This window comes from Cervus canadensis, chromosome 13 (genome assembly GCF_019320065.1).
Source record: "Cervus canadensis isolate Bull #8, Minnesota chromosome 13, ASM1932006v1, whole genome shotgun sequence".
NCBI classification, from domain to species: domain Eukaryota; kingdom Metazoa; phylum Chordata; class Mammalia; order Artiodactyla; family Cervidae; genus Cervus; species Cervus canadensis.
In genome coordinates, this window is record NC_057398.1 from 6,193,573 (window position 1) to 6,207,104 (window position 13,532).

General features: G+C 42.1%; 1 protein-coding gene and 1 pseudogene across 1 annotated transcript; both read left to right on the forward strand.

Annotated features, from left to right (window-relative positions):
• The first annotated feature begins 4,726 nt into the window (after positions 1-4,726).
• On the forward strand, positions 4,727-6,208 carry LOC122452246 (annotated as a pseudogene).
• A 4,940-nt stretch (positions 6,209-11,148) lies between these two features.
• LOC122452315 (olfactory receptor 5L1-like) lies at positions 11,149-12,126 on the forward strand. Its single transcript, XM_043485824.1, has one exon. It carries the CDS (start codon positions 11,149-11,151, stop codon positions 12,124-12,126), a length of 978 nt encoding a protein of 325 aa, XP_043341759.1.
• Positions 12,127-13,532: the final 1,406 nt, after the last annotated feature.

Below are 13,532 nucleotides of genomic sequence, written 5' to 3' on the forward strand. Positions count from 1 at the left end.
TCGACTTGGTTTTCAAAGATCCTCCTGGGGCGGCTGTTTTTTTTTTGTTTGTTTGTTTTTTTTGCTTTTTTTTTTTTTTAATTAGTCAGTCCAAAATAACCCTTTTGTCAAATGGACATATTTTGGGTGTGCTGTTTTGTGCTCCCCTTGAAATGTGCATTCAGGGGAGGAGTGTCACCCTGGAGACTGTTGATATGTGACCCCATGGACAGGGACTGGGTTGGTCAACCTGGAGAATGTAGATATGTGACCCCAGGGGAATGGTCAGAAGGAAGTCACCCTGGAGACTGTGGAATTGTGAGCCCAGTTGCAAGGCTTGGGAAGGGGTGACCATGGAGACTGTGGATGTGTAACTCCAGGTACAGTGTCTGGGAGGGATCACCCAGGGGACTGTAGATATGTGATCCTAGATATAGGGTTTGGGAGAGTGTCACCCTGCAGACTGTGGACATGTGACCAGTGTGCATGGTCCAGTGTGTTGTGGTCACCCTGGAGATTGTGGAAGCGTGACCACATGTACTGGGTCTGGGAAGTGGGGTCATCCTAGAGATGTGCACATGTGATTCCAGACACAGGATATTTCAGGTGGAGTCACCTTGGAAACTGGACGAGTGACCCCAGGCGCAGCGTCTGGGGTGAGGTTCAGTGAAGTCAGGACTCCTGTCTTGTTGGGAGGGACACATCAGGATTCTCCTCGAGACGTTGCAGCACAATACAGACGCCTCTAGAGGTGAGGCGGGAGACCAAGTTTCCCTCTGCAGTTGCCAGAGCGATACTGTGACTCCTGTCAGTTTTCAAGAGGAGTCAGGCTTCGTCTCCTTTTGAAGCATTGAACTCCGCGTGCCTCTCATGTTGTCAAAGGGATGTGAGGCCTCCTGTCGAGATGAGGCGGGGAACTAGGGTATTCTCTAGGGTCTCCACAGGGGATTCAGACATCCCTACATCTTGTGAGATGAAAGACAAGCCTGCATTCAAGTCACTGCAGGGAAATCCGGCCTTATTTCGAGTCAGGGCATCTCGGTGTCCATTCCACTTGAGACAGCAAACTCAGGGTCCCTCTCACGTACCTATAGCTAAGAGAAGCCTCCTCTTTAGGTGTTGTTTAAAGCTGGCATTCCTCTTGAGTCAAAGCCAGGGAATCAGCTCTCATCTCGAGATGATTTGAGGTACACGGACCTGTTCTCTAGTTGCTGTACTGAACGTGGTGTTTCTCTATACTTAGGACGATGTTCTCGGGGAATCTCTGGAGTTGCCTAAAGGAAGTCAAGCCACTTGTTGTGTTTGATGGGGAACGCTGGATGGCTCTGGAGCCAATGTAGGGGAATCTGGCCTCATCTCGAGTTGATTTGGGGTACACCGAGCTCTTTCGTGTCACTGCGGTGACCTCTGGGTCCCTCTAGACTTGTATCAGTGTTCTTGGGGACTCTCTGGAGTTCCATCAAGGAAGTTAAGGCTCCTTTCACGTTTGATGGGGAACACGGAATTGCTCTGCATGCAATGCAGGGGAATCTGATCTCATCTCTCATCGAGCGGGGAGTCTCATGGTTTTTCTCGAGTTGCGGATGGAACCTAGGTTATACTCTCGAGTGACGACGGGGATGGCCCCTCAAAACTCGTGTTTGTTCAGTGACTTCAGGACTCCTGTCTAGTTGTGAGGGACAACTCGGGATTCTCTTTGAGGCTTGGCAGGGCAATAGGGACGCCTCTCAATGTGAGGAGGGAGACCCAGTGTCCTTTCAAGTTGCCACAGGGATACTGAGATTCCTGTCAATTTTCAAGAGGAGTCAGTCATTGTCTACTTGTGAAGCATTGAACTCCGCATTCCACTCGTGTTGTCAAAGGGATGTGAGGCCTCCTGTCGAGATGAGGTAGGGAACTAGGGCTTTCTCTAGGGTCTTCACAGGAGATTCAGACATCCCTTCATCTTGTGAGATGAAAGACGAGCCTGCATTCAAGTCACTGCAGGGAATTCCGGCCTTATTTCGAGTCAGGGCATCTCGGTGTCCATTCCACTTGAGGCCACAAACTCAGGGTCCCTCTCACATACATATAGCTGAGAGAAGCCTCCTCTTGAGGTGCTTGTGTAAAGTTGGCATTCCTCTTGAGTCAAAGCCAGGGAATCAGCTGTCATCTCGAGATGATTTGGGGTGTACGGAGCTTTTCTCGAGTTGCTGTGCTTAACTTGGTGTTCCTCTAGACTTGTGACGGTATTCTCGTGGAATCTCTGGAGATGCCTAAAGGATGTCAAGCCACATGTCATGTTTGATGGGTAATGCGGGATGGCTCTGGACACAATGCAGGGGAATCGGGCCTCATCTCGCGGCGAGGGGAAAGTCTCATTGTTTTTCTGGAGATGCGGTGGGAACCTGGGGTATGTTCTCGAGTTATGGCGGGGATGGCCCTTCAAAACTCGTGTTTGTTCAGCGACGTCAGGACTCCTGTCTAGTTGCGAGGGACACCTTGGGATTCTCCTCGAGGCTTGGCAGTACAATAGGGACGCCTCTCGAGGTGAGGCGGGAGACCAAGTATCCTTTCAGGTTGCCACAGGGCTACTGGGATTCCTGTCAATTTTCAAGAGGAGTCAGGCTTCGTCTCCTTTTGAAGCATTGAACTCTGCGTGCCTCTCATGTTGTCAAAGGGATGTGAAGCTTCCTGTCCAGATGAGGCGAGAAACTAGGGCTTTCTCTAGGGTCTACACAGGGGATTCAGACATCCCTACATCTTGTGAGATGAAAGACGAGCTGGCATTCAAGTCACTGCAGGGAATTCCGGCCTTATTTCGAGTCAGGGCATCTCGGTGTCCATTCCACTTGAGGCAGCTAACTCAGGGTCCCTCTCACTTACCTATAGCTGAGAGAAGCCTCCCCTTGAGGGTCTTGTGTAAAGTTGGCATTCCTCTTGAGTCGAAGCCAGGGAATCAGCTCTCATCTCGAGATGATTTGGGGCACACGGGGCGTTTCTCAAGTTGCTCTGTTGAACTTGGTGTTCCTTTAGACTTGAGACGGTATTCTCGGGGAAACTCTGGAGTTGCCTAAACGAGGTAAGCCCCTTGTCATATATGATGGGTAATGCGGGATGGCTCTGGAGACAATGCACGGGAACCGGGCCTCATCTCGAATTGATTTGGAGTACACAGAGCCCTTTCATGTTGCTGCGGGGACATCAGGATCCCTCTAGCCTTGTGACAGTGTTCTTGGGGTCTCTCTGGAGTTCCATCAAGGAAGTCAAGGCTCCTTTCGTGTTTGATGGGGAACCCAGACTTAAACTGCATGCATTGCAGGGGAATCGGGCCTCATCTCGCGGCGAGGGGGAAGTCTCATTGTTTTTCTGGAGTTGCGGCGGGAACCTGGGTTATGTTCTCGAGTTATGGCGGGGATGGCCCTTCAAAACTCGTGTTTGTTCAGCGACGTCAGGACTCCTGTCTAGTTGCGAGGGACACCTTGGGATTCTCTTCGAGGCTTGGCAGGACAATAGGGACGGCTCTCGAAGTGAGGCAGGAGACCAGGTTTCCCTGAGACCTACCTTTTGCCTTAATGACCTGTTTTGATGCTTGTGAGGAAAATGTTGCTAGTGGTCCTCCTGGGTTTGAGGCTCCAGGGCTACAGAGTCAGATGTAAGTGTCTTGGTCTCCTAGTTATAGTCAGCCCACAGAAAAACAGGATGGTGGACACCTGCTTCTCTATTGCAGGTAAGTTTTTGTAGTTGTTTATGACACAGTAAAAATATTATTTTCTTGAAATGGTAACTGAGGTTTTCTTTTCACTTTTCTTTTTATGTTAAATCACTGTAAATGCTAGCCAATTCTGAGTCCAATAATATTAAAGAAACAAATTAGCAACCATGCTTCAAGACCCCTGACAACTATTTCACAAAGAAGAGAATAAACTTGCTACTGGGAAATGGGCATTTATACATATTTATTTATGTGTAGTTTAAATTGGTATATAAACTTTTACAAAAATGAGAAGTAGTTAATTCTGAGAGAACTCTTACCTGATAAATCTTGAGACCCTTAAGAGACATGTATGCAATGTCTAGGTCTGTAATAGAAGTTAAGCCATAAACTATAAATCCTGATAAAGTGTACACTCCACTTAAAATTCAAAACGAGTTATTGTCCTCCTCAGCAGTGAAGCTGTCCCAGGAAAGAAGTATCCTTTACTGAACAAAACATGCTAAAATGGGATTGCTATGCTCTCTTCTTGAAATTAAAAGACGCTTACTCCTTGGAAGGAAAGTTGTGACCAACCTAGATAGCATATTAAAAAGCAGAGACATTACTTTGCCAACAAAGGTCCGTCTGGTCAAGGCTATAGTTTTTCCAGTGGTCATGTATGGATATGAGAGTTGGACTGTGAAGAAAGCTGAGCACTGAAAAATTGATGCTTTTGAACTGTGGTGTTGGAGAAGACTCTTGAGAGTCCCTTGGACTGCAAGGAGATCCAGCCAGTCCATCCTGAAGGAGATAAGTCCTGGGTGTTCATTGGAAGGACTGATGCTGAAGCTGAAACTCCAATACTTTGGCCACTTCATGCGAAGAATTGACTCACTGGAAAAGACCCTGATGCTGGGAGGGATTTGGGGGCAGGAGCAGAAGGGGACGGCAGTGGATGAGATGGCTGGATGGCATCACCGACTCGATGGGCATGAGTTTGAATAAACTCCGGGAGTTTGTGATGAACAGGGAGGCCTGGCGTGCTGCGATTCATGGGGTCGCAAAGAGTCGGACACGACTGAGTGACTGAACTGAACCGACTGAACTGATGCTCTCTTCTTAGATGTCTCTATTATTTTTTTGATACTTAGAAGACAAACATATTCTCTTCAAGGCTTTAATTGATTTGTGTATGCAAGCAAAATACAGTAACAACGTATGTTGTTATTTGAGGCAAACATCTCACATTTTTCTTAGACACTTTCATTTGCTTATGCATTCATGTGCAAATATTTTCTATGTTATGTGCATACTATGCTACTAGCTGATGAGTGAATGTACTCACTTCAATGTGTTAAGTATTTCTAGGAAAATACCAGCTGCAATGGATATGCAAAAACTGTTCAGAGACTCAGTTGGATTAGTAGATCTATCCACAGTAGTTATCTATATAAGGAATGTTGTAAATGGAACAAGTTAGAACTATTAACTCCTTTCATTTTATTTAGTCCATCACAGAAAGTCATAGTATGATTTTCACTTATTTCTGTAAATCTCCTCTTTGTCAAGAAAAACTCCCTTCTCCCATCCTTTCTTTTCAAAGGCATCATAGTGATGACTACAAAAAATCTGAATCTGGAGACAACGTTTGCCCTCTTGGGTTTCACAGATTATCCAGAGCTTCAGATTCCTCTCTTCCTCATGTTTCTGATCATGTACATTATCACCGTGGTAGGAAGTCTGGGCATGATGGTAATCATCAAAATTAACCCTAAGTTTCACACCCCCATGTACTTTTTCCTTAGTCATTTTTCTTTTGTTGATTTTTGTTACTCTTCAATTGTTACTCCCAAGCTGCTTGAGAACTTGGTCATGGCTGATAAGAGCATCTTCTACAGTAGCTGCATGCTGCAGTTCTTCCTGTCCTGCATTGCTGTGGTGACTGAGTCCTTCTTGCTGGCAGTGATGGCCTATGACCACTTCGTGGCCACCTGTAACCCTCTGCTTTACACAGTGGTCATGTCACAGAGGCTGTGTGCCCTGCTGGTGGCTGGGTCATATCTCTGGGGCATGTTTGGCCCATTGGTACTCCTTTGCTATGCCCTCCAACTAAACTTTTCTGGACATAAGGTGATCAACCACTTTTTCTGTGAATACACTGCTCTCATTGCTGTCTCAAGCTCCAATACAAACACCCCCAACCTGCTGCTCTTTGGCTTCGCCACCTTCAACAAGGTGAGTACACTTCTGATCATCCTCACTTCCTATGTCTTTATTTTTGTCACTGTGCTAAACATCAGTTCTGCCAGTGGATGTCGCAAAGCTTTCTCCACCTGTGCATCTCACCTGTCTGCCATTACCATCTTCCACGGGACCATCCTTTCTCTCTACTGTGTGCCCAATTCCAAGAACTTGTGACAAACTGTCAAGGTGGCCTCTGTGTTCTATACAGTGGTCAACCCCATGCTGAACCCTCTGATCTACAGCCTGAGGGATAAAGATGTGAATGATGCCTTCTGAAAATTAATAGACACAAAAGCCTTATTTCACTGAACCAATGTCCAAAGAAGTCTTCAATTCCCATTAACAGTGGGAAAAGAGCCTTCCAAGACGTGTAGCATATATTTACATGAAGTTTTTATAGATGACTAAGACATTAATCTATTAAACTGTTCCCCTTACATATAAATTTTTGACAAAGGAACATTCTTTTATTCTTCCTGCAGTACCTAAAATAGTACTTATCTCTGGGCAAGCCTATAATAAATATGTTTAAACATAAGTGAATAAATGAATGAGTAATTATGTATCCTCATTATGTACTTAGTATTAAGTACTGCTTATTATACAACAATTAAACATGACTGCTATTCTTCCACATAGAATAAAAAATTGATTAAAACAATGAAATTTGAAAGTTAGAAAATTTAACATATTGTTGATGTCATTCCACCTTTCTGATATTCTTCTAAAATGTTGTTTTATGTGGTTTAAATACAGTTCATCAAACAAAACTGCATATTTATGTTACTCAATTTATGACTAATTACTATGAAATACATTTCAATAAATTTTTATATTTAAATAATTTATGTAAAACACCTGCCATGCAAAGTAGCTTTCCTGTGAATGTGTTTCCCGGACATATAAAGGGCCACTGACAATGATGCTCTTTATAGAATTTGGTTTTGTGTTTTTGTCATGAGACTCCCTTCTTCAGTTCAGTTCAGTTCAGTTCAGTTCAGTCACTCAGTCATGTCCAACTCTTTGCAACCCCATGAACCGCAGCATGCCAGGCCTCCCTAACTCCCCAGCATCACCAACTCCTGGAGTCTACCCAAACCCGTTTCCATCGAGTTGGTGATGCCATCCAACCGTCTCATCCTCTGCCATCCCCTTCTCCTCCTGCCCTCAATCTTTCCCAGCATCAGGGTCTTTTCCAACGAGTCAACTCTTCGCATCCGGTGGCCAAAGTTTCAGCTTCAGCCATCAGTCCTACCAATGAACACCCAGGACTGATCTCCTTTAGGATGGACTGGTTGAATCTCCTTGCAGTCCAAGGGACTCTGAAGAGTCTTCTCCAACACCACAGTTCAAAAGTGTCAATTCTTCAGTGCTCAGCTTTCTTTACAGTCCAACTCTCACATCCATACATGACCACTGGAAAGGCCATAGCTTTGACTAGATGGACCTTTGTTGACAAAATAATGTCTCTGCTTTTTAATATGCTGTCTAGGTTGGTCATAACTTTCCTTCCAAGGAGTAAGCGTCTTTTAATTTCATGGCTGCAATCACCATAGGCAGTGATTTTGGAGCCCAGAAAATAAAGTCAGCCACTGTTGCCACTGTTTCCCCATCTATTTGTCATGAAGTGATGGGACCAGATGCCATGATCTTAGTTTTCTGAATGTTGAACTTCAAGCCAACTTTTTCACTCTCCTCTTTCACTTTCATCAAGAGGCTCTTCAGTTCTTCTTCACTTTCTGCCATAAGGGTGGTGTCATCTGCATATCTTAGGTTATTGATATCTTTCCCAGCAATCTTGATTCTAGCTTGTGCTTCTTCCACCCCAGGGTTTCTCATGATGCACTCTGCATATAAGTTAAATAAGCAGGGTGACAATATATAGCCTTGACAATATACAGCATTCTTCAGATGATACACCTTGTGAAAACAAGTTTATGGTGTATTAAGAATTTCAAACTAATAACAATCTATTAATATTCAATTTCATAACATCACTGTATTGGGGGTAAAACACATCTAATGTCATAATTTTCCATGAATATATATGTATATATATATTCATGTATATATATATGTATGTATCAGAGAGAAATAAGAAGTCAAACCATAGGTTTGAAGCACAGTTTAGGCTTCTTGGAAAGTAATATTCCACAGTGTTCTTGTGTTTAGGTTTTGGAAAATTGATTTTGCTTTTCTAATTGAGATAGTTCACAGGGTATTATGTGAATGGAAAGAGGAATCTTTGCTTTTGAAAAAAATGACAGAAAAGGAATAGTGACAGTGCCAGATAGAAGATACAGAAACACTCCTCAAACTCAGGAACTTATCAGATGGATCAATTTAGGAAAGGCCATATAAATTGTCAAGAATTTGGAAACCAATTATTTTAACTAATTATATTCTAGGAATTTTTGAAACATTTTGTATATCCAAAGACACAAACCACAGCCTTTCCTTGGAACACTGTTGGTTTAGGGACATCATTCATATAGTTAGAGAAGGAGCAGACCTGGGAGAGATCCGTCAGGCAAACCCATTAAATGGTCTTGGCACTGAGCAGGAGGGATGCCATTCAGAACTGTGTAGTAGCTCTGTTCTTCCACACAGAATCACGTGGATGGCAGAAACCCAAATGCAGCATGTAGGCTCCTCCTATCAGGGATTCCACTTATGATTTTGTGCAAGTGACAGCTGTCTTTGCCTCAGTCACCTTATTAGTAAAGGTACATAACTGTACTTGCCTAACTTATTTTAATAAAAACCAAATGTGTTAATAGTTGTATTCAAAACGTGCAAAGTATGTGTGATCAGCTATTATTCTTCTCAGGAAAGGAGGCTCAATATTCTTAACCTTCTCTGATATTTGGCAAAACTCTGGTGTGACTTCAGACACTAAGCCCTCAAGGATGAAGATTTTGTATATGACAGGCAAAGTTTAGAAGTCCTATTATATTTCATAATGACAATGTAGGTCCTGGTGAACAGAGCAATGTTTGAATGCAGCCTATGGTAGTCTGCAGTTCATCATGACCTTTGGAGTGAATTATGTTTGATTATATTGATAATAACATGTACCCACTTAGGATAGTTTTACCACTCTTTTGTCTCATAAAACTCATTAATTATTTGAGTCACAAGATGATGTTGCTTTCTTGATATTCTGCTGAGGGCCTACAGAAATCAATGGTTGGTTTCAGAAGCTTAAGGAGTATGGGCGCCAGAGAGGGACACAAATAAAAACATAGAGTCTGTATCATTTTGCCTCCTACCCTCTTCAGAAACAAAAGAAGCAATGTCTGTCCCATAGGTTGGTTGGTAGGATGACACTCTGATTTAGGGGGAGTTGGATAGCAGTGGTACTGATTTATTTTTAAGCTTCTGTATTTAGTTCTCTCTTAGAGGGTGTTTTAAGAAATGTCATGTTGCAGACACTCTTTTATGAAAGTATTTAAAGCTTTGGAGGAACAATATCAAAGAGAAGTGATAGCAATTTAATCTGCAAAACCAAATATATTGTAATAGCTATTAGTGTAAGAGGAAAACGAGTGTGAACAAAGTGGGAAGAATGTTTGATTTCTCCCACCTTCACACTTCCTCCTCTGTCACGTTAACTCCCTCCAGGGAACCTGGGAAAGACCACAGGGAGATTCTCCGACAGCCACTCAGAGGCTGAGAGTGGCAGTAAGGGGTCCTCAAGACTGTTTTTGTTGTTGTTGTTTAATCACTCAGTTGTGTCCAATCCTTTTGAGACCCCATGGACTGTAGCCCTCCAAGCCCCTTTGTCCATGGGATTCCCCAGGCAAGAATACTGAAGTGGGGTTCCATTTCCTCCTCCAGGGGATTTTCCTGACCCAGAGATTGGACATGTGTCTCCACATCTTCTGCATTGCAGGCAGATTCTTTACTGCTGAGCCACCAGTGAAGTCCCAGAACTGTTCATGGAAAAACAGAAACATGAGACCAACCTCTGAAGCAGACACGAGTGGAACAGAGGTGTCTCTCTATAGCAGGATAGTTTCTTATCCCTGGTACAAATGACATTTTGAGTGTTAGTCCAGAGCCTCTTTCATCCAAGATATACCAACTCATGCCTCTAAAGCATTTAAACTTACCAAGGGTCAGGAGGGAGAGAAAATGAGCACGTTCTTGTCCTCTGTTGGCATTTTCTATGTATCACATGCCTTCTTTTCTTTAAAAAATCCCACCTTCCTTCTCCAATGCAGCCCATAACAAGATTCTCCATTGTTTTTTCTTTGTAAAAAATTGTTATAAAATAATTATGTTTCACTGATGTTTTAATGATTGGATATATGATGAAATTTATGTGCATATATAATATTTTATCTGTGCAATCTGGCTTAGCATTTGCCACTTGCCACTTTTCATGGTCATTAATAAGGTCCTTAACAATTCATCAAAAATCTGCACTATTTATATATATATACATGCATATATATATGAAAAACTGGATATATGGTATAAATATGAAAATCTAGCATATATATATATATGTTAGTCACTCAATTGTGTACAACTCTTAGCAACTCCATGGACTGTAACCCCACAGATTCCTCTGCTCACGAAATTCTCTAGGCAAGAATACTAGAGTGGGTAGCCATCCCCTTCTCCAGGGGATCTTCACAACTCAGAGATGGAACCTGGACCTCCCATATTGCAGGCAGATTAGCTACCATCTGAGCCACCAGGGAAGTCCTGTATATAAATGTATACCATAACTTTGACTATTTCTTTGAGATTTACACCATATTCCTAAGTTTTGCTTTCATAAATAATGGTGCAGTGCAGCAGCAAGCATTTCTGTTAATTTCATATCCACATCTTTGTTGACCCTGGTGACTCAGATGGCAAAGGGTCTGCCTGCAATGCGGGAGACCCAGCTTAGATCTCTGAGTGGGGAAGATCCCCTGGAGAAGGGAATGGCAACCCACTCCAGTATTCTTGCCTGAAGAATCCCATAGACAAAAAAGTCTTGTCCATGGGGTGGCAAAGATTCAGACACGACTGAGTGACTAACACTTTCTCTTTCTTTGTTTAGAACTTCAAATAAATCTAAAGCAGTGAATTTGCATAGTGAATTGAATAATGTAATGAACAAAATCACTACACTAACTTTATAGAAAAGTATGCATTATCATGTCTTTTTTAAGAGAGGCGAAACTGAATCAAGGATGATATAATGCAGAATAATTATTAATATTTTACTCCATACCCAGTAAATTAGGAACATGGAAAAGGAAAACTGTGCTGCTGTGACAGACTCCACCATCCTCGGATTCTCAGATGCCCCTGAGCTCAGAGTCTTCCTCTTCCTGCTGTTTCTTTCCATCTATGGAGCCACAGTTTTGGGAAACCTGGGCATGATTGCCCTGATTCAGGCCAGCTCTCGACTCCACACCCCCATGTACTTTTTCCTCAACCACTTGTCCTTTGTGGATTTCTGTTACTCCACGACCATCATGCCAAAGATTCTAGCTAACATCTTAAATGATGACAAAGCCATTTCCTTCCTGGAATGTGCTGTGCAATTCTATATGTTTTGCACATTTGTGGTAACTGAGGTCATTCTGCTGGCAGTGATGGCCTGTGACCGCCTTGTGGCCATCTGTGACCCACTGTTCTACATGGTCACCATGTCCCGGAATCTCTGCATGGAGTTGGTGTTTTGTTGCTACTTCAATGGTACTGTATGTTCTCTGATTCACTTGTGTTTAGCTCTTCAGATCCCATCCTACAGATCGAATCTGATCAACCACTTTTGTGATTTCTTTTGTGATCTCCCCCCTCTCTTGTATCTTGCTTGCTCTGATGTCACTGTGAGTCAGTTGGTGCCCTACATTGTGGCCACTTTCAGTGAGCTCATCACCATCATGGTCATCCTCACCTCCTACGTGTTTATTCTCATCACCATTCTGAGGATGCACTCTGCAGAGGGGAAGTGCAAAGCCTTTTCCACCTGTGCTTCCCACCTTGAAGCCATCATTGTCTTTCATGGAACAATCCTTTTCATTTATTGCCGGCCCCAATCTAGCAACAGCATGGATACTGACAAAGTGGCCACAGTGTTCTACACTGTAGTGATCCCCATGCTGAGCCCCCTTATCTACAGTTTGAGGAACAAGGATGTGAAAGAAGCTCTCAGAAAAGTGGTGAGCTCCAAAATATTTTCCCAGATAATATTTTCCAAGCAGGACTCAGGGTTCTAAATTGGAGGCAGATGAAAGGGTGATGATGTGCTGTAATGTTGGAAAGGGTGTACAGAAGTGGGTAGCTATGAATGAGTCTTTTTGACTCATTTTTCTTTGTACCTTGTATCCTGTCAATTTGTGTTGAGCATATATCAAAATTCACAGTCTGTTTCCTTGCTCTTATTCAATCTAAATTTCTTTAAATGGTCTGGGCAATGGGCTGTTAAAACACACATTTAGTTTGCTGTAAAACTTTCATAAGCTTATTAAAAAACTCACATTTTATTTCTCTATCCATTATGGAAACTATGATTTATTTCAAAATTGAATTGCTGTTATTTTGCAGTGAAGAGCACATGTTTGACCTTATGCACAAATGAACATATTCTGAACTTCTGTTTCACTCCAGTAGCTTCTTTAATTCCTTTAGAGTGTTTTGATGGAATACACATTCTAAGCAGAACCATCTTTCAAATTACAGGAATTAGACCTTGTTCAGGATATTTTTGTCATATAGAAAATTATAATTTATAATTCTAACATCAAGAGCTTTTAATTCAGTGCTTCTTTGTTAGCTTCTTTTGGATTTTTTAGGTCATCAGGTAATATTTAGCTGAGAAATATATGAATTGAGAAGCAAACAGGCAAGCAATAAGAAAAACACTAGTTTTATTGCATATGTTGTCTGTGTCATTGTATGTAATTTTAAACAAATCTACCATATATATATATACATATATATGTGTGTGTATGTGTATATATATATATATATATATACAAATCTATACCTTACATATATACCTTACATATCTATACCTTACATATATATAAATTCTGTTTGTCAATTATACCTTGGTAAATCTAAAAGAAATTAAAAGCATAAAACAATGTACTTAAAAAAGAGAAATGTTTGCTGTGCAATCTAGGTAACTTTTGCTATGATGTCGTTATCCAACAGTTTTGGAGTCTCTGGGAATGATAATGGGGTTTGGTGAGAAGGTGACAAACTTTTGACTTACTTTCATATACAATGTTTCTAAATCTGCTATTGATTTTTCCTCATGTTTTCAAGAAATATAAACTGAATCAGGAAACAATAATTAGCTTTAATTGCTTGTTCTGAGCCTCTGAAGAAGAATGCAAGGGATTCTCTCTAGGGCCTTGTGCCACAGGGAGTGGAGGAGACATAAGGGTCTCAACCTTTCCAGTAAATCAACAAGTCCTCTAGAGAGCAGAGGGGGGCTGCCTTTTCCACAGTCTCATGTAGAGTATCTAATAGATACCTTAGCTTCAGTTATTTCTTCATGAGACAAATCACTTGGGGGAACTTCGAGTCATGGAAAACATTACATATCAGGAACAGGAAGTGCATACTTCCCTGAAAGGTATGTAGAAGGGCCTGGCTTACTGAACTCCTTCATAGC

What these genes read in the sequence shown, in the direction of transcription:
- LOC122452315 (XM_043485824.1), top strand. Translation starts at nt 11,149, where the DNA reads ATGGAAAAGGAAAACTGTGCTGCTGTGACAGACTCCACCATCCTCGGA.